Here is a 23019-nt window from a genome sequence, read left to right on the forward strand (position 1 = left end):
CAGACGTCCCGGTTTTCCGAGACAGTTCCGGTTTTCAATGAAAGAATTCACTGTCCCGAAAAAGGCTTTCGGGACGCCTGTTTGTCCCGGTTTTCGTTCTTCAAATTGCAAAAATTCAACCCGCAAGAATTAGCATGTCTCGTAAAAACGGAAGGTAGTATTTCTGACTCAGATGATTCCGCAACAAAGAAAAAAAGTATGTCTTCAATCATAAATTAGAGAGTGTGTCGTAATTGACGCAATATTTAGGACTTGTTAAACACACACACACACACCAAAATAGAAATTCGGAATAAGGAACGCCAGGTACCTCTTCTTATTTTACCTTTTCACATTCCTTGTGGGGCTTCGTGTTTGTAAACTGTGTATAGATTGAAGTGGAAAATTGTGAGTAGTAACCTGAAAAAGACAGGTAATTAATTGATTCTGACCAAATTAGTAGGAACCGTGAAATTGTATTGGTGTCCTGGTTTTTCGTTTACAAAATCTGGCAACCCTAGGGATGACGTCTCTCGGCAGTCACACTGTCCGGGGAATTGGAGAGGAAGAAAGGAATGCGGAAGGGAGGAAGCGGACTGGAACTATTGTGTTTGGTAACATTTGTCTGGTGTGAATAAGGAAAATCCAGGAAAAACTTCAGTCACAATCGCTGACCTGAAAAAGCTGTTACATCTTTTGTCCTCACCAGAAATCGAACCCGGGTTCGCTCACACGAAAGGTACGAGCGTTAACGACTACGCTACGCGTGGCCACCGAAGAAGATTAGGGACCACAAGGCCCGTATCCACGGGGAGATAGGGTGGGCCGGCCCCTCCTAAATTTTTACTGCTCCCTTTAAAACTTTTCACGGTAGGCTTGCAAATGAACCATAATATGGTTGGGTTGGCTCCCTCACTTCTACCGGCTCCCTTACATTTTTGGGGTAGCTACCGGCCTGGGAACCATAGCTTGTTGTTATATTAAATTTGTTTCATGCATTAAAAAAATAACTGAATACTAGGTAAATACCTGAATCCGTTGAAGTAGTGGATAATATTTAACAAACTGATTTTTTTTGTGACTAGCCGTTCCGGCTAGAACCCTGTTAGAGGGTTACGCCCTCTCTCAGGGAACTGAAGTATAGAGAAGTAGATGTGGGTGATTTGAGAGGGTCTGAGAGTCCTTTATTAAATCTTGTTCCAATAATGAAAGACTGAAGGATCTTTGCGGGCCTTAACATCAGGAGGGTAAGTGTGAAAGTTATTGCATGATGTTCATGAACGTTAAGTCTGGACATAGAAAAGATTAATTATGATTCAATCTAGTTTTCATTATATACGTTTATATGCTTTGGAGATGAGGTTGATGGATGAGGCGAGGTGCATGATCACATCACAACGCAGGGGAAAGTTAGGAAATGAGTGAGGTTATCTTCTCTCTTAGGGGCTATCTAGGCATTGATAAAGACAATAGGAGCCCATGTCAGTTTTTGATGGATTTATTGTACAACACGAGATGGAAAGATGAGCGGAAGATTGTCATGAATTGAATGGTCTGCAAGTAACTCCAGATCTAGGTCATCAGGAGGTAGTGTATAGCAATACAGAGTATATTATTAGTGATATCGGTGGATGAATATATCGGAAAGGTGATGGATTTAACAAACTGATTTTTTTACAAGGTTAAACCGGTCAAGGGGTACACCCTTTTTTCTGGAAGGGCATGAAGGGAAAGCTAAAGGATAGGTGAGAGAAGGTGAGGGCTAAGTGATTTATTTTTTATTTATTTATTTAATTATTTATTATTATTTCCAGTGCATTTTATTTTGGGGTTTGCATTGATTCATGTAGTTGAGTTTTCATATTCTTTATTTATTCAGGACATCCATTTCATATATCGTACTCTTCAAATATGGAGGGCATTATTTAGGTATCTATAAGCGGCGAGAAATTGAAGCTAGGAGTTCATCCACGGGATAATGAGATGGATAGATGAATGCAGTGCAATTGGACAAGACAAACACAGGGAAGATGATTAATAGAGACAAATGCAGGGTTAGCTTCTGTTCTGTGGCAACTCAGAACTAATGAGCACAGATGAGCCTCTGGAACCACAATGATGAGTACTAGTGCAAAGATGGATAGATGTGCCGTGACAAATGGCCAGGGTGATAGATGGCAAAATCTTGTTTAGTAGGATCATTGTCATCAAGGGTATTGGAGTACATTGTGAGAAGATGTTGAAGAGGGGTATTAAGATATTGAGAAGGTGTGTCTAGCAGGATGTCGAGATGAATGGCGTCAAGAATAAGGGGATTACCTGATTGAATGCCTTTGGTGATGTACTTGGAGCGGATTTGTTCGAGATGTTGAAGAATGGTAGGAAAAGTAATTCTCTCGTAGAGTAGTGCGGTAGGGGACGGAAGGCGAATGCGAAAAGCTAGTCGGAAAGCGTGGCGTTCAATGATTTCTAGTCGCTGATACAGTTGTGGTGGTGCAGATATCCATGCAGTATGGCCATGAGTGAGTGCCGGTCGGAGAAACGATTTGTATGTTGTAAGAACAGTTTGTGTATGTAGGCCCCATGAGGTATCTACTAAGCTTTTCAGTAAAGCTAGTCGTTTAGTGGCTTGAGTTTGGATCTTCTGCAAATGGGACTATCGAAGATCACTCCGAGATATTTAACATGGGAAGTTGGTAATGGGGGAGTGCCTTGAACTGAAAGACGTAGCAACTTAGGATTTCGACGTATTTTGGAGGGACGTTTTTGAAAAATGAGACTTTGGGTTTTTGAGGCATTGGCGGAGAGTTCCCATATGTCACACCAGTTGATAAAAGCATTTATGGCTGGTTGCAGAGTGCGATTAATATGTTGAATAGATTTTCCAAGAGTCAAAAAAGCGGTATCTTCAGCATATTGAAATAAGTGAATATTCGCCGGTAGGGGTGGCATATCTGTTACATAAAGTATATACAGTAACGGGGAGAGAGCAGAGCCTTGAGGTACTCCAGTGTGTAGGAATATAGGATGAGATATGGTAGAATTTATGAGGATATATGCGAGTCTATTGGCAAGGAAGGAATGTATAAGGCGAACATAGCTAGTGGGTAAGTGAAATTTGTGAAGTTTGTAAAGCAACCCTTGATGCCATACTCTATCAAACGCTTTTTCTAGGTCGAACAATAGAAGACAAGATGGGTGAGAAGAATTATAATGATTGGTGATGGTGTTACTGAGGCGAAGTAATTGGTCATTCAGACTAATGCCAGGGCGAAAGCCTGCTTGGTGATTAGGAATGAGATTACGATCTGTGAGATGAGCATGGAGACGAGTAACAAGAATGTTTTCAAAAATTTTACTAAGACAAGAGGTCAGTTGGATGGACCGATATGAGGAAACATCATGAATTGGTTTGTCGGGCTTAATGAAGAGAAGGACCTTGGAGACTTTCCAATCAGGTGGATAGAAGCCTGTGCGTAATATGAAGGTGTAGATAGATGCTAGGAGCTGTAGAAGTACTGGGGGAGCCGCCTTGATGAGGTTATATGTGATAGAGTCAAAGCCCGGAGCTGTTGAGCGTTTTCGATGGATGATCGCTTGGATATCTGCCGGAAGAATTTCAGAGGCTAGATCATTATCAAGTTCCAAAATATGTGTACAGTCAGGTTGAAAAAATCGGTTATGTGGGTCACAAAATCGTGCTATGCGACGATAAATTGGTCTATTAACCAGTTGAGGTAGTGGAGTGAATATTTGCTGAAAATAAGTTGCGAAAGCATTTGCCTTCTCGAGATCGGTGTGAAGAGGATGGGTATTGAGCATGATAGAGTAAATAGGTTTTTGGCATTTTCCAGTAAGTAATTTGAATTTTTGCCAATATTGAGTAGGATTGGATTTAATGGAAAGAGAATTACAGGCTCGCGTCCACTGTCGGCGCTTATAGGCAGAGATATAATTAGAGACCATTCTGTTCCATTGGCGATGGAGGCGAAGTGCGTCAGGATTTCGAGTTCGTTGATAGTCCTTAAAGGCTTGTCGTGATGCAGTGATGATTTGACGATATTGAGGTGGTACAGGCGGTTTATGAGGGAAACGCATCTTAATAGGTATATGATCTTGAGCTACTTGTAAGATTGTCTCTTGAATTTTGTCGGTAAGATGGTAAAGATCCTGTTCAGAAGTAGGAGTAGGTACGGAATGCAGTACTCTGGTAATATCTGATTGGTAAGCGTTCCAGTCAGCATGCTGATAGTCATAGTATTTGATAGGCTCAGGCTGTCGTGTGGGTTGTATAGCTGAGGTGATATCGATCAAAATTGGAGCGTGATCACTGCCAAAATGCGGGAGAACACGAATGTTTGCGATATTGAGCGTGGTAGAGGTTATGATGACATCAGGGGTTGTATCGCTGATTGGTCTTGAGGCAGAAGGAAGATCTTTGATTTCAGCTGTCAGGTGATTTTGGACATAGGTTATGAAGTGTGTGCGTTTAACAAACTGACATTTGGCAGGACTTTTGTGCACAAACGGTATTAAATTTGCAGTGAGCTCTAGTCTCCCCTAATTCATACTTATAACACAGATATGAATTTCTGTGCACTATAATAATAAGTGTTATATTGCATCCTGTAATTTATTAGTTTCAGTTATTAATGATTATTTTAAAAAGTATAAACTCATTTTCCTATTGCTTCGTACGTGCAAAACATATAGCGCCATCTGTCATTCTATATAATGTTCAAGTTGCCATTAACCACTTAAAGAATGTCAGCATTGAAATGAGTTTATATCGTTAGCGTGAAAATCTACGTTTCTCATAGTATATATAAGATAATCTATATCAGGTGCGCACCGAGAATGTTTTGTTGCTATGGTTGTTATAATACTACAAGAAACTAGGTCTATATAAGTAGTATTGAACGGGTATTATTCTGCAACCAAAAAGACGATAAGTAATTGTAAAATACTTCCATCTATACTTTTTTAGAAAAAAATACGATAGAATCAGATTCTTTTTTATAGGAGAAAGAGTACAAATGGAGAGTAAGATCAAATTTTCATGGTACATCCATCATTTCTGTGTTAAACAAGCATAGCTTCATTGAGAACGTGTACAAATGTATATGGAGTTAGGAAGTTTTGAAGTGGGGCCGAACCGTGGGTGCGCCTCTGGTCTACACAATATATTTTTTTAACAGTATGCGTAATAAAGTATTGATAAAAATATTAGTTAATCTTTATTTTAGAAATAAGGAGAGAATCGTTTAAAAATATGAGCTCATATAATGCTGGGAAATGAATGCATTTACTTCGAACATAAGACTTTAGCAAAATGGCATTCAGTCAAATATGGACCAAGAGCTAAGACTTCAAACTGAGCATAATTCGTTCATATTTACGAGTACTGTTGCGAATTTTAAGTACGGCCTACGCATTTTGTTTCTCGTATTTAGATGAAGTCATACTTCATTCGTATTTAATTGAACTTTTAGAACTTTATTCTAATGTATGAGTAAATATCTTAATACTAAAGTTTTAAATGTTATTTTGTAGTAATATAATACAATAAATCAGGGCGCAAAATTTCCTGTCGCCAGGTCGCCATTGGCGACTAGAAATTTAGAGATGGCGACCAGTGTTCAGTGGGAATGGTTCGTTCCTAAACTAACAGGGCTGCGCACTTTCTGTTTCGCACAAAAATAATTGTCATTGAGTGAGAGAAAACCTGGAATGTGAAGTCTTCACAACAGACATGGAAAGATTTATAGTGAAAACTTCATTACGAGATCCCCAAATTTGCTTCCAATTGTAACATTTTGTGTAGTTTTGCCTGTGAGTACTGCTTCATGTGAGAGAGGCTTCAGAGGCCTCATCCCTGCGAAATTAAAATACCGCTAATTTTTCAGTAATTATGAGATATCTTCAAATAGATAAAAGATAATCGAAATGTGAAACAAGAACGCCCTGGACAATATCATTTTACATGAGATACCGTTATCACGACTCGCTTATCTGCTTTGGATTTCAAGCCATTTTGAAAATCGACATTTATTTTCGCGTTTCTAAAAGGCTAAAAACGGAAAGCCACTAGGTGACTTGTGATAACGGTACCTCACGCAAAAAAATATTGTCTACGGCGTTCTTGTTCCACATTTCAATTACCTTTTATCCATTTGACGATTTCACATAATTACTGTGAAATTTGCGGTATTTTAATTTCGCCGGGATAAGGCATCTTCAGCAGTCTCTACAGAGTTGCATTCGACAACTGGTACTGCAGTGCAGAGACAGAGCGCTACACAAACATAAGTAAGTTATTTTTAAACATGTATATGAACTATCCAATTCAAAATTGATTATCCTGAATCTGATTGTCTGGATTTGAAATTTTATTTGAAATTTGATTTTGAAATTTTGCTCCCTGCAATAAATGCTGTTACAAAATGCATGCATAATATTTCTTTTTACGTATTTACGATATAATAATTACCGACTGTTGAATGCTATATTTCCTAATTTTTTGGGATGTGTCATTCTGGCTACGTCACTGCCTAATAACATTTGATACTATTTATGAAGGACATTAGTACGTTAAATTAATGACTATATCATATTAAGACACGGCGCATAATGTAGAATCTTGTGGTAGAAAGCAATAACTCAGTAATTAAACACTTTTAGTGGTAATTAATCAAATGATATTTTGTTTTATACTTAATAGAAACGTACTACAATATTAATTTAATATCTCTATATTTTATTAGAATGACATTATATAAGGAAAGTTTTTTTTAAAGAAAAGGTTGTTTGTTCTGTTTTTGAAAATTACTTTCTCCAAATTAATTTATTTAATTATGTAATGCTGAGGGCGCATTTCGTAAGTTATTGAAGGTAATTATGAAAATAAATCATGTTTGGCCTTCTAAATTCCAATGCAGTGGAAAACAATAGAAAATGGAATATGGAACTAACAAAACCAAGCATAGTCATTTATATGATAATAACAGTGAGTTTCATTCGCGTTGTAAAAATACGGCAGACGTTGTAAAACTACAATATATTTTAAAACTATGCGAATTTAACACTAAAACCGGAAATAGTATGTCTATATCTTCCGGTTGTAAAATAAGGGTAAAAAAATAATTCTTTCCGTTTCCTACCGTTATAGCCTAGATCTACTGAGATCGATATGAGAATCGGAAGCAATAGTAGATTTCTACCGCTTTCGCTTTTATGGAAAACTGGAAAATGAAAATGAAACGAAATCTTTGAGTTTTGCGTCTTACGGTTATGCCGGTTAGGCCAAAGGAGACGGTGATGATGAGTAATGAGTGGAATGGTGGAATGAAGAAAGTGGGAGGAAACGGGAGAACTCCGAGAAAACTCACGTACACGGTGTTTGTCCACCACAAAGTTCACTTGGCGGGGGCTGGTATTGAACCCGGGATTCCAAGCACTAGAGGTAAACGCTCTACCACTGAGCCACCGCGGCCCCCTACATGGAAAAATGGAGTCGAATATGACACTTATTCTTGGAATACTAAATCCGTTAAAAAGAAACGTATTATTCTTATCTATTACCGTTTCATCAATATGGCGATCAGTGTTAAAAACCAAAAATCGTATATTTTCACTACTTCCGGTTTGGATAGAGGATGAAAATATCGAGACAAAACTCATGTGACGCTAAATCTCCATCATAAAGCCATTTCTTGACATTGTTACTTTTACTCTACGAAAATCTACATTCTAAAACCGGATTTTTACCTACCACTTCAAGGTCGAATGGAGGGTAAGGGGGAATTGAATCTATTGTTTGGACGCTAAATCGATTAAAAACCAGTTTCTCGCCATCTGTTACTGGTTTTGATTTGATATCTGTTGACAGACAGCCAGACGAACTGCGGGACAGATAGACACAGCTATTCTATAAGACTAGTCATACTTACGCATAACATTACTTAGAAATCTAGCAATGTAAACAAAAAAAGCTGGCTAGACAAAGGACGTTTTAAAAAAATATGTGGTTTATACAAAAATGTTAGGCATCGTATTATGTAGTAAATCCTCAGAAATAAATCTTGCCTTCATTATGTAACAGCATTTATTGCAATACAATACTACAAAATAACATTTAAATCTTTAGTATTAAACTTCATTGATTGGATTTACAGTTTAGCGTCCATGCCAGCAGCGAGGCTAGGTATATGAGACGTGGAACTAACGTGGAACCCAAACCACGCGAGCTCTCGTAGGGAATCGAACCCGGGTCTCCCACGCCAAGACAAGTACTCTAACCGCTTACCCACGAATTTTTAGTATTAGAATATTTACTTACAAAATGTTCCTACTTAAATTAATAGGAATGAAATATGACTTCATGTGAAAACGAAAAAAAAAAAAAATGTGTAGGCCCTACTTAAAATTTGAAACAGTACTCGTAAATACGAACGAATTTTGCTCATTTTGAAGTATTAGCTGTTGGACCATACTTGAGCTTGGAAACAAAACTGAATGCCATTTTCCAAATCTCCCATGTTCGAAGAAAATTTATTCACTTGGCAGTATTATATAAACCTATATTTTAAAATTATTGTTTTCTTATTTTCCAAAATAAAGATTTAAATATTATTTTATAGCAATACTTTATTATGCATAGTGTTAAAAATATATTACATAGACTCTCATATATGACAAACATGGATTATATGCTCACCATATAGACTAAACCCATTTCAATGCTGACATTCTCTATTCGGTTAATGATAGTGTGAACAATATTTGGATGACAGATGGAGATAAATGTTTTGCACTTGTGAAGCAATATCTAAATAACTTTATACTGTTTAAAAGACAAACAGTAATATTTAAAACAAATAAAATATATGATGCAATATAACACTTATTATTAATATGCACAAAAATGCATATTCGTGTTATAAGTATGAGTTAGGGAAGACTACAGCTCACTGCAAATTTAATACTGTTTGTGTGAAAAAGTCCTGCCAAGGTTCAGTTTGTTAAATATTATCCACTACTTCAACGGATTCAGGTATTTGCCTAATTTTCACTTAATGCTTTTTTTTTAAAATACATAAATCAAGTTTAATATAACTACAAGGTATACTAGTGATTCCCAATCTTTTATGATTGTTGACACACTTTACTGAACCCAACCAAACTGCGACACACTTGCTTCATTTTTTTAAATAATAATAATAATAATAATAATAATAATAATAATAATAATAATAATAATAATAATAATAATATACTTATAGTAGTATCATAGAATAAGTTTCTATGAAGTAGTGATTCTACGTAGCACTGAGCATTGTTTTTATCGCTGGAGGCATTGACTGGTACACTCCGCATCAAAAAATGCGACAACTAACGCCGTGCAGTTAGGCCACCCAATATACATCTTCTTATTCCATAATCGTGTCAGGTAAAGAGACCCCTCTCTCTCCTACTTTCTTCTCTCCCATACTAAAATTAGCTAAGAACATGAGCGCAATTCTTATTCAAAATACACATGTACTAGTTTCTATAAAATGAAATAACAAAACCGAGGCGAAACCAGATTTATAAGTTGATGTAGGGAGAAACGGAAATACAAACAATGAAAAATTGAAACCAATAGGTGTCTATCACACAGAGATTAAGAAATTAGGCAGAGAGAGAGAGAGAGAGAGAGAGAATGAGAGAAGAGGAGAGAAGAAGGAAACGAAAAGGGAGAACAGATAAAAGGGAGGAGGAGGAGACGGGAGGAGAGAAAAATATAAAAATAAATAAATCTTAGTAGATCAAATTTTCAATTATGTTCAAACCTGAGAGATTTTTTGTCATTTCATTTTGACAGTAGATCTTACGAGAGGGGGAGGGGAGGAGGGGAATACATGAAAATGAATAAAACAACATAGATCAAACTTTCAGCATAGATAAGGGTCAGTCCTGAGATGTTTTCTTCACTTCACTTTTACAGTGCAATGAAGGGGAGGGGGAGATATATATCAAAAAATTAAAAATAAAAGTGACTATTTTTACATAGATGAGGTTCAGAGTTGACGAGTTTTTTGTCATATCACTTTAACTGTAGAACTTAGGGAGGGGGAGGGGAGGGAGAAATCTATAAAAATCAATAAAACTTAATAACTCTTGAACCACCCGACCGATCTCGATCACACTTTCAACATGTTTAACGTTCGAGCCTGGGATGTTTTCTTCATTTCACTTTTACAGTGCAAGGAAGGGGAAGGGGAGATATATCTAAAAAATAAAAAAGTGACTGTTTTTGTGACTTCATCACGCTTAAACTACCCGACCGATCTAAAAAAATCAACATAGATGAGGTTCGGACCTGAGGTGGTTTTTTATCATATCACTTTAACGGTAGAACTCAGGGGAGGGGAGGGGAGGGGAGATATACTGGGAGTCCATGAAGTCCTGCAGGAAAGTAAAACTCTATAACTTGGAAACTACGTAATGTATTAAGAAATACTTTTTGGTGTACTTACAGAAAGGTTCAAAGTTTTATTTCAGCTAGTTAAGGTTCATCGCCAAACCTCCAATTGTGCACCATTCGCGTCAAAACACTCTTGCAGTCTTTTTGGGAAACCAAGAATTGCGTGTTGGCGGTGCTCGTCTGGAACGTCCAAAATCACATCAGTTATTTTGTTCCTGAGATCTTGCAGATTAGTTGGCTTCTGCGAATACACCTTGGTCTTCACGTGTCGCCACAGCCAGTAATCACAAGGGGACAAATCTGGAGATCATGCAGGCCAAGATGTGGTTCCTCTTCGGCCAATCCATCTCTCCTTAAATTCTTCGTTAAAAAACTGTCGAACTTGAAGGGCATAGTGCGGCTGTGCCCCATCCTGTTGCAAGTGGACCTCATTAAGGATGCCTATCCTAGTAAGTTTTGGCAAATGGAATGTCTGTAGCATGTTCAGATAATTGTTACTATTTCCTGTCTCTTCCTCGAAGAAAAAAAGGGTCGATAATGTGGTCCATTGAAACAGCACACAACACATTGACTTTGGGACTACCCCGCGTGTGCTCCTCGAATTCACGTGGATTTTCCACCCCCAAAATTTGACAGTTGTGCCTGTTCACTTTTCCCGGCACATGAAATGTGGCTTTATCTGAAAACAGAAATAGAGACAGAAGGCCACCATCTTCTTGTAAGCAGATAAGCATTGACTCAAAGAATTCCATTCTCATGTCACAGTCTTCCTCTATCAACACTTGCACAAATTTTAACTTGTAGGGCCGGAGCTTCAAATTCTTGTGTACGATCTTGTATAACGTTGACTTTGGTATTCCCAGTTCCAATGACCTACATTCGAGCGACTTCATTGGACTCCTGGCTACGCTGTCCTGCAACGTGTGAATCACATCGTCACTCGTTCCTGGCCTTCCACTGCGTGCTAAATCTGACACACTTCCCTTTTTTTTTGAACTTCTCGTACCACCTCTTGATACTTGTTTCTGCTGGGGATGTTTTCTCATACGTTGTTTGGAACTTTCTCCGCATTGAAACAAAAGATTTTAATTCCGCAAACTACAAAACACATTGTGCCTTTTCTTTAATAGACGCCATCTTAAGTCACGTGATTACCAGCGCAAACGTTATCGAGCATTGTGGCCAGAACAAAACTTTAAACTTTCCTAATTCTAACCCTAAAAATTTATACACTTAAACGTAACGGTTACTTTCCTTCAGGACTTCATGGACTCCCCATGTAAAAAGAATAAAAATGAAAGTGACTGTCTTTGTGACTTCATCACGCTTTAACCACAACACCGATCTTAATCTCATTCTCAATATGGATTAAGCTCTGGCCTGGGGTGGTTCTTATCATACCACTTTAACGGTAGAACTTAGGGAAGGGGGAGGGGACAGATACATAAAATAAATAAAACAATAAATCTTGAACCACCTAACCGATTCTCGATCAAATTTCCAACATAGATGACGTTCGGGCTTGCGATATTTTTTTATAATTTAACTTTGACGGTGAAACATAGGGGGAGGGAGGGGGAGAGAGGCGGAGATATATGTAAAAAAATAAAAATGAAAGTGACTGTCTGTGTGACTTCACTCTTGAAATACGGAACCGATCTCGATCAAATTTTCAACATACATGAGATTCAGGCCTGGGACAGTATTTATCTATTCACTTTGACAATATAACTCATGGAAGGAGGTAGGAGGGGGAGATATATAAACATAAATAAAACTTAAGAACTCTTGAACCACCGAACCGATCTCGATGAAATGTTCAACCTAGACGAAGTTTAAACCTGAGATGATTTTTGTCATATCAGTTTGACTATGTAGCTTAAAGGAAGGGAAAGACATTTACAAATGATCGGAAATGACCGATATTAGTGTCGAATCTATAGTTTTTGAGGTCGCTGAGATGAATAGTAAAGCTTCTGATGCCATTTAAATCCAAATACAGCCCAGCAAAAATTGTGGGAAGGGAGGGTAAGGGAGGGTGCGTGACTTCCTTTAAGCTAATAAGGACCACCATCCACAGTTTCTCGAATTCGAAATAGGGCCACTTGAAATTTGGCTTTTTCGCGAATTTGGATATCCCTAGCTCTGAAACTGTGCAAGTTTCCTCACAGGACCATATGAATTTTTCTCTTATTTTGATGTAAGGAATCACCTCTTGCAGTTTGTCGGTATAGTTCATTAACACCCTATATATATACTGTATATATATACTGTATATATATATATATATATATATATATATATATATATATATATATATATATATATATATATATATATATATGCCGTGCCCCACAACATGGGAGGGAGAGGAGGATATATAAAAATCATCCAAGATGACCGATATCAGAGAGGGTAATTTATGCTAGTAGTTTATAATTAATATACTACACTGCTGTTTGTGAAAACTGCAAAACCAAAAACGAATTTCGGAGATAATTTCTGATTCACAAAATTTGTACATGAGAACATGACATACAAATGATCATAATCCCAGTGGAATGGTCCATAAGTGCACCAAGCATCACTTCCGCTTCTGTGCACGGAGTAGTACTCCAGAGAAAGGTTTACGTAGGAGGTAGTGGAATGTGGACAATCAAGCATAAAACGAGTACCATGTGTCACTATGCCATATTGATGTCAAAAGGAGCAATTTAAACATCTAAATTTGTTCACATACAGTAGGATGGTTGCTTCAAGAAAAAGCCGCTTCTCGTATCTCGAAATTGATGGACTCACACCTTATGCCGGACCTGCAGTAATGGACATGCAGAAACAATAAACAGAAGAAAAATAAAATAAAATTGATTTAACTTCCCATGTTTGTGTATTTAGGCTCAAGGGAACGGAGTATTAACTAATGGGAATGTTTATGAAATAATTAATAATATGATAAAGTGGAACGAAATTTAAGAACCCGAGAAAACTTAGGGTTATGATATTGTCCATTACAATCTTAAATAACCTGGGATGAACTGTTCCCCTCTTGCATCAGAAGAGCGCTATACCACGAAGGTGCTGTGTCCCTTGAATAGATTGAGGAGAATTATGCAGGAACAGGCAGTGAGTGAAAAAGTAACAAAGAAAGTTCTGTCGCTTTTACAACCACCACGTTCGAACATCGATATGTCACCTAAGACGTACCTGAAAGATCAAAAATAGTCTCCATCAGCATCGACGACCTTCTGCTAACGTTATGGAAGGCCATGGATTCCATTGTGGTAGAACTTGGTGGGCCGTGACGCGAAGAATGTCTCAAGTGCATTTTTCACCTCTACTAGGGATTTGAACTGGCGTCCTTTAAGGTGATTAACCAAGGAATGGAACAGGTGATAATCGGATGGTGTGATGTACGGGGAGTATGGTGGATGCAATAGTGTTTCCCATTTAAGGCGTAGAATGGTGTTCCGGGTCATCCTAGCCACGTGGGGCTTAGCGTTGTCCTGTAACAGGAGGACCCCTTTGCGATTCAGACGTACTGGCTCCAGAGTTTTGAATTTTTCTTGAGCACGGCACCATTGCTGACAGAACACAGTTTCATTTTTGCTCTGATCAGCTGGTAGCAGTTCCCGAAGCACGATGCCACGAGCAGTCCACCAAACACACAGGAAGATCTTCTTCTGGTGCAGTGTTGGTTTCGACTGTTTAGGAACAGGTACATGGAACCCACTTCTCATCACATTCAACACCCTGCCCAGGAATTGCTCCTTTCTCAGACGAGACAGCAAAAGACACAGGTGTCTTCTCGTGTTGCCTGCAGGCCCGGAGTCAAATCATGTGGGACCCATCGACCCAACTTGTAGTGTTCCCCAAGTTGATGCAGGTGCTGCCGGTTTCACCACTCACACTGATTGTAGTCCCATTTCCTCACAGGTCTGGTCATTATTCGCCTCAATTGCTGCCTGAAGATCTTCAATTTGTTCATGTTTTGGTCTTCCGGCACATGGTGCGTTTTCGAATGTTTTGGCTTTGTCCTTAAAGTTGTTAAACCACCGCTGCACTGACTGCGTAGTCACGACACCCTTACCGAAGACCTGGCATATCTTCCGCCCCGCTGCAGTGGCGTTTGACCCCAGTTTGAACTCGTACAGCATACACACCCTTAGCACACTCTGTGGAGGTCCCATGTTCACTTTGTCTACGCACGTTCACGGTGTAACTGAACTGTCACAATCAGGTAGAATGTTGGATATACCCACACCAACGACTGACCTTCGCCTTATCTCCATTCCATTCAACGCACGGTGTGAGGGACAATGGAACACAGACCTACACAGAAAGCGACAGAACTTTTTTGGTTATCTTTATATATAGACACAGGGTGTCTCAAAAGTCGCATGACATATGGTAACTCTGTTATTATCAAAGTTACAACGAAATTTAAGAGGGGAAATCGTCTCCAAATATGTTTTCAATTTAACGTGAAGGACTGTTTTCTATTTTTTAAAAAATCGGACGAGTCGTTTGGACTGTACACTCTTTATGCGCCCAATGTTAAATGAAAATGCAACGTTGGCATTAATAGAGAAGGTGGGGAGGGGAGAGCGGTGCAGGTGGTGGATAAAGTTTGTAAGAGTATGGTGAATGGGGTATGTTTGAAACGGGGACTTACCATCGATACGTTAGTGTAAAAGGCGTAACTTAATTCACTTGTGTTGTGGGTTCAGGTAAATGTCAACGTTGCATTTTCATTTAACATTGGGCGCATAAAAAGGGTGGACAGCCCAAACGGCTTGTCCGATTTAAAAATATCCTTCACTTCAGATTGAAAACGTCATATTTGGAGAAGGCTTCCCCTCTTAAATTTCGTTGTAACTCTGATAATAACAGAGTTACCATATGCCAGGGGACTTTTGAGACACAATATATATATATATATATATATATATATATATATATATATATATATATATATATATATATATATATATATATATATATATATATATATAATGGACTATTTATCTTGCGTTCTCGCATCAGAAAAGGGTAGATTCGTTTCCAATTTCTTGTTAACTGTTACAAAAAGTGTCGCATTCCATCGAAATGTTTTCTTTCACAACCATTTTTCTGAATAACATTTCTTGAAGTCTAGATGTAGGTAAATCACTTCAGCGGATCCAGAAACGATAAATTCACCACCCCATTTCATAAAGAAATCAAGAAAAGTTGCATTAAAATAATTTACAAAAGTAAATTAGCAATTCAGTTTTCATACATCATGCTCTATCTATTGCGCTATTGTCAGTTCCCTGACAAATAGTCGCGATGCTACTTAAGCCATATACATTTTAATATTCCAACAAATATACTGTTAAAAGTCTGTTAAAATCGGACTAGCAATTTATAAATTCAAAAGTCACAAACAAAGCTACTTACGTCACACATCACCTTTCGATTTCTACTTTTTACCCTAATAATAAACGTCTCAATCTGTGCATCAATCAAGCTAATAAATGTCGCTTCTTTAGCTATCGTTTGCCTGCCTGAAGCTAATAGATGTCGCTTCCTTCGCTATTGTTTGCCTGCCTGAAGCTGAAAGATGTAGCTTCCATCGCTATCGTTTGCCTGCCTGAAGCTAATAGATGTCACTTTCTTCGCTATCGGTTGCCTGCATGAAGTTAATATATGTCGTTTCCTTCGCTATCGCTTCCTTCCTTCAAGCTAAAGTTGTTGCTTATTTCGCTATCATTGCCTGCCTGAAGCTAATAGATGTCGCTTCCTTTGATATCGTTTGCCTGCCTGAAGCTAAAAGATTTTGCTTCCTCCGTTATTGCTTGCCTGCCTGAAGCTCACAGATGTCACTATCTGCACCATCGCTTGTTATATCAAAATAAATACAAAAGAATACTTACTTCACCATATAAAGAATGGTTTTGTTCTTGTACAGCAACATATAATGGTTGGGTATTGTCATCGTTTGGAAGGTGACTTCTTTGGCATTCTTGAAAAAAGAGTCTGGCCTCCAGATGTCTTTCAACCAGCCTACTTCCAGCAACCTACAAGAATAGTATCTCTGTATTAAGAACACATTCTTAGAAAATTTGGTTTTCTATACATTTCTCATGTTATACCTACAACTATAGAACGGAACTTGTTCAGATTTTCAATTTACTCAAAACTAATTCAGAGAATTTCAGTTATTAATACAAGTTTCTGAAAGTTGAAAAGTACGTATTGATAAAGAGTTGAAAAGCTACTATCCATTCAAATTTTTAGAAGATATAAAAAAATGATCTTTCTGAGACAAAAATCACACGAAATATTGAAATTATCTTAACAATTTTTATCAAAGCTTCAAAGAAGTGATATTTGTTTCGGAAGGATAAGCTTCATTTCTCCTGCAGTATCGCCTTTGAAACCAATCTTTTTTTTTTCTATTTTCATTCTGCACACTAATAGAAAATTTGGGTTCATAACCAGATTTCGTCAGCTAATGAACAAAATATCTCGTCTTGTCTCCCTTATGGATGGAGACTAGAACTGGATAGTGATGCTCTGAGAGAGCTGTTTCAGTAAATCCACATCACATCCTAGAAAAAATTCGCCATGAAACTCCAGAGCATACTCATCTGACTGTTGACTCTCATAATATGTAATGTAAAATAGTGTAAATAATATATTTAAGAGACAATACTTTTCTACTTGTACAAACAATCTTCAATAGTTTAGATAAAGCGCAATCAGGAAAATAATTAAGATAAAGAAATGAAATGAAATCTTTAAGTTTTACGTCGCAAAGTTATGCCGCCTAGGCTAAAGGAAACGATCATGATGAGATATGAATGAAATTGTGGAATGATGAAAGTGGAAGGAAACGGGAGAACTCCGGGAAAACCCACGCACACGGTGTTTGTCCACCACAAAGTTCACTTGGCGCGAGCTGGGATCGAACCCAGGACGCCATGGACTAGAGGTGAACGCTCTGAGAAGCAAGAGAATTATCTTGTTTATTAGGTCTTTCTAATCTTACTAGCCTCTATGCAGTCAACAATTAGTTTAAACTTTAACAATAAAATTGCGTCTCATGGGGAAATGTCAGACAGAATGTTTGCCATTACCCCAGAGTGTTCGGGATTGCCACATGGCGTGAAATAAATTATAATAAATCAATAAATAAATAGTTTTGTTTTAATTGAAAAGTAAGTAATAAGTTAGCCTAATGAAATTGGTTTGGAAATTACATCATGTCTTGGTAATAAGTGTTATTAGCTTTAATAATTAGACTACTTTGCTATATTTATTATTTTAGGCCATTAGTAGCCTACTTCGTTATTGCATAGTCAGTAACCCTATTTTAGATATGTGATGCTTCATCATAGGCTGCATTTTTTTCTGTGTATGATCCACAGAGTGTTTTACAAATTTATTTAGCCTAGTAAGATCCATTAGCAGTTAGCCGAGTTTATTCAGTCTATTAACCGCAGTTGAACATTGAACCAATAAAGAATACTGTCCTTGGAAGCAAAACATTAATGCGTATATCTGTGATTTGTATATACAATTCCAAATAATGTTTTCATTTTAATTAATATTTTACTTAATGCGCCGTTATTTCTGAATTTGTTTCATAAGAGTACATTTTGTTTAGCCTATTAGCTTTCATTTGTAATAGCTTCAAAGATGATGAGGTCTGGTCATGTTTCTCATTAACTTGAGTTATGTTTGTAATTATAATTCTTATTAAAGATTTAAATACTAAATTAGCGTATAATTTTAATGTATTTCGCTTATTTCGTAAAGGAAAATTTAAATTAAACAGTATTTTAGGGTTTACTCCGACTACTGGGGCAATCCCGATAGGTACATTTTTAAATCATCTCGCTGATTTGTTGAAAAATGTTACTTTTGACTTTCCTCTGCACTTTAGTAAACACAAAAGACTCCAAGCTTTCTATACACAAGAAATCGGAATTTTATCTCCAAAAACAAAATAGTTATTTATAATCAAAGCTTAGGTGTTCTTGAATACCCCGGTCTCCCCTATATTTAACCCTTCGAGCTGGGAGTTACATCCACATCATCTACTGCGAGATTCGGTAATTTTAAATCACAAAAAAAAATCGCATGAACATATCTTAAAAACATTTGTTCAACTGCAATGAAATTTTCAGGACTTGTAAACAAAACTTCACTGTACACACAAAAGTATAAATTATGACATTTAAACTATAATAACAAAATTAATAATAAAATAAAAATTTACATATTGCGTTTACAACGTACTCTCTGTCTTGTGTTGTTGTTAATTTGTAAGTCCAACTTCGTTTGGTGTAGTTTGAAAAACACAGATGGCAGCACATTTATTTATTTTATTCATTTGTAAAAGGTATACAGGATTACAATCCTACAATAGCCTTATTAACATAATATTTTAATAGGATACCATTATTCTAAAATAAAATAGACAAGAAAGCAATATAAAATAAGCAAGCTACAGACAAAACGAGACAAGATAAAAAATACAAAATACAAATAAAGATACAACAAACAAAAAATAAATGTAAGTATAAGCACTTTCCTGCAACTTGTACATATATTAGAAATGCACTACAAATATTAATTTGAATTCATTATTTCAATTTCAATTCACAAATATTAATTTCAATTCAATACTATTCCATATAAAAGGACATACCAATAATGTTTTAGTTAGTGTTTTTATCTTTTGAGTGTACACATTACGAGCAAAATCCATTTTAAAACATTAAGCCAGAGAGCTCCAAATTCATACATAATTGTTTAATTTTTGCATGAAAATGTGATTCAGTATCTAAACATATATATCACAATATTTCGACACAAAATTATACAGTTTTAAAGTCCTAACAATCGATGAACTTTTGTGTTGAGTAGTTCTTGAAAACGAAACACAAAAGAAGAGATCGTATCTAGGCCTAAGGCCTGGTACATATAAAGAAACCTGAGAGAGTAAAGAAGGACAATCTATTCTATTGTTGAATAGTTTTTTTTCAGAGAAATCAAAGACAGTACTGATCGGCGAACTCTGAGTGAAGTTAGTCTAAAATATTCTCTTAGTATAGTATTGGATAAATAATATGGACAATATCTATTATTAACCTTGTCGTACAGAAACCTTAAAAAATATTTTGTATATGTTCTATATCATGTATATGTTTTTTATAGTATGGATTCCAAATAATAGCTGCATAATCCAATTTACTCCTAATTAAACTATTATAGAGAATTATAGGAATTTCTGATTTCTTAAAATACTCAGTATTCCTAATTATAAATCCTAGCAACTTGTTTGCATTACTTACTAACTCCTTATAGTGTAGTGACATTACACTCTACTCTCGAGCTACAAACATTTTCGTTCATGTGGGTAAACAAAAGATGACAGAATATGCATCAATTCGTCAACACTACACGTCATGGGACGTATAAGTGTATGTTGAACGGGCTTGAAGCAGTAGTGCCAGATCTAGCATAATTTGCATGTCTTTAGCATCTAGCATCTTGCTATTAGCATCCTGCCCAAATCTAGCATAATTTCAGCGAGTTTATCAAAAAGCCGCAAAACCTGAAGATGAGAAAGAATTTGGTCGTGGGAAGGAAAGTAACGGCAGAAATGTATGCTGTTCCATTGAATCATTTAGTCGGTAAACCATACAGGCAGTCTTATTGTTCGAAGCAAGTTCGAAACGGCAAAATGTGATCTCTTTACCGATGCCTTTAGAGAAGGGCAGTGGGAATAAAAAATAATTTAGTATTTTGAATATGTTACAAAACGAGTTTTATTGGAGACGGTGGCTTCTTGACATTAAGATGAAACATATAGCACACAAATGCAGGTGAATCAAAGGCCTTTCGCCATGTGTTTGACCCAGTCCACCCCAAAGATTATTATTATTATTATTATTATTATTATTATTATTATTATTATTATTATTATTATTATTATTATTATTATTATTATTATTGGTAGCTTCACCCAGGGTTTTCTAATCCTTTGACTACGAGGTCGATTTTTTGAAAATATGTAAACAAACACTTTGCATTCATTTATACGACATATTTCTCTTTCTTTATTCTTCTTAGAAGCCAAGCTTTTCCTGCTCTTAAAATAAAAGATTATTCAGAATAATTCCAAGCTGTAAGTCTGGCAACGACTGCACTAGTTTAGTTGAGTTAAAGATTTGGGTACGTGAAGTATTGTGTTCTATCCTCGCTTCTTGCGCTCTGCGTATTTTAAGTTACGTTATCGTATCTCAACTTCGGTTTCATTTCCTTTAAAAACTTCTGAATTAATAATTATGAGGATCTAGCGTAATTTGACCGAATCTGCCATAATTTCGATCAGGTTTTGGAATAATTCCGAGCTATAAGTCTGGCAACGCTGGCTTGAAGATACATATCGCGTACCGTTCGAGCTCCGGAGAATATCGAGGAAATCATTTGAAAAATATGATTTTCAAAAAGTATGGATAAATGACCTAGACTACAAAACTTAGAACTTGGGGTCCGATAATCAGGGCTACTAGCATGGTGTCGTAACCATATGCTGGATGAGGTTTAATAGCTGCAAATTATTCGACATTCGCAAGTCCTTGATATTGAATGTTTTTTTTTCTACAATCGAAGAAAAGAAATATTATTCAGAGATTATTATGGAAGGCAAAGCAGTCTCCATCTTGAAGACTTGTTAACTAAACGGTCTGTCAAACAACCGCAGGTGTACAATTTCGAGAGGTAACGAAAAAAAAAAAAAACATCTCGTTGTAGTGAATTTAACAAATTAGTATAAGCCTTATTTGCTCTACTATTTCTCCTCTTATATCCTGCCAATTACTACATTCTTATTGGTATTAAAATGTAAACAATCATATCACATATGGGTAAAATGAATGAGAGTCTTAAGCGTCCATTTGCATTTCTCCCTGACCAGTTTCATACAACATTGTTTAAGGCACATGAACTAAACTTTGCACGTCGATGGTAGTAGCAGCATTAATATTCGTGAAGCACGATTGTTATAATGGATCATATTCTTGAAGAATGATAGACAAAAGGGAGGCCCACGGACGTTGCAATAGCAGTTTCGAAATCATTTCCTCTTCTTTCTAGTCAAACTAATCTAAGATGATTTGAGATATATTAAACAAATTTTGCATGGTGATAGTTATGATGAAGATTATTTTTAAGCAAGATGATTTTGACCTATCATTTTCTTTTTTGAGAAATATTAGCTAGAAATCTATCCTACACTAGCAGATTAAATACGTTTCGATCCTCTCTGATCATACTATTCAAAGACAGTTTAAACTACATTAACCCTTATCCGGGCAAGACATTTTTGTAACGTAAACGGGCAACCGAGGCCTGTGAGGCCCAGTATATATTTTAAGTGCAGAATACACAAAATCAATGCCTATTGTCACTTACTGTTCAGACTAGTCTAGAATGTACCGGTATATATTTTTGTCAAGTAGCGAAACTTCGTGTCACGCTTTTGTAAGCCGACCAAGCAGAATAGCAAATCCGGTCCAGACATTTTTGTAACGTAAACGGGCAACCGGGGCCTGTCAGGCCCAGTATATATTTTAAGTGCAGAACACTCAAAATTCAATGTCTGTTGCCGAATACTGTTCCGACTAAAGGTTACAATAGTCACGTGTTCAATATATAATTATGTGACAATTTGATCTAATATTTGACAGGAATTTCACTAAGGTTATACGGGGCCTCCTAGGCCCCGGTTGCCCGGTTACGTCAGGAAAAGATTTTCAAATTAAAAAAAAAACTTTACCAACTCGATATGTTCATGATTTTAACTTCAACGAAAGATAGAAGAATTCAGTATTTTATGTCTTCGAAATATGTATGGTTATTGAGAAATTTTAGAAAAATGAAGCTACTGGGCCTGGGAGGCCCCGGTTGCCCGGATAAGGGTTAAACAAGCTCCTCTAATGATTATGATGTAGACAGTCCTTAGCGAGCTACTTAAAGGGACGTGTGTGAAATGTTACAACTAGATATTTATGAAAATTGGTATCCTGACTAATTGTGGATCGCGGTAATAGTCACTCGGTGCGGAAATACCTTGTTTACCCGCTACATATAATGCATAATTATACCAAGCAGTGACCGGGTGAGGCTGTGCCGAGTTATACCCCAAATATTCCAGAAAAACGCAGAAAATGAAAAATGTATGCACGTAGCCTGATACATGCCGGAGGGACACGCTACCAAGAACACAGTAGTAGTGTCACGCAAGCAGTGTTGCCATCCCAACGCAAACTTTTAGCAAACTTTTTTTTCAAATTGAACTTATATCATTTTATGACATTAAAACAATTGGCATAAAACGTGAAAGAAAATAAGCTTAAAAGTAGGTTATCAGTATTGCCAAATAAGGGAGATATAAGGCTCTGAAGTTGAGGAATTATGGGGTCCGTATAATGAAACATCAAATGTATAACAACAAGACTGCAGAAGGACCAAATGTAGAAGGACTCATTGTGGAGTTCTTGGTTCGATCCCCGGTTAAG

General features: G+C 36.8%; 1 protein-coding gene across 1 annotated transcript in view; it reads right to left on the reverse strand.

Moving 5' to 3' along the window:
- Positions 1-23019, reverse strand: part of LOC145687173 (glycine receptor subunit alpha-2-like) — a 190619-nt gene that overhangs the window by 85223 nt on the left and 82377 nt on the right. Inside the window, exon 5 of the mRNA XM_081760637.1 lies at positions 16360-16503. Coding sequence (XP_081616763.1) covers positions 16360-16503 — 144 coding nt within the window. The remainder of the gene's footprint in view (positions 1-16359; positions 16504-23019) is intronic.

This window comes from Thermobia domestica, chromosome 6 (assembly GCF_964235325.1).
Source record: "Thermobia domestica chromosome 6, izTheDome1.hap1.1, whole genome shotgun sequence".
NCBI classification, from domain to species: Eukaryota; Metazoa; Arthropoda; class Insecta; order Zygentoma; family Lepismatidae; genus Thermobia; species Thermobia domestica.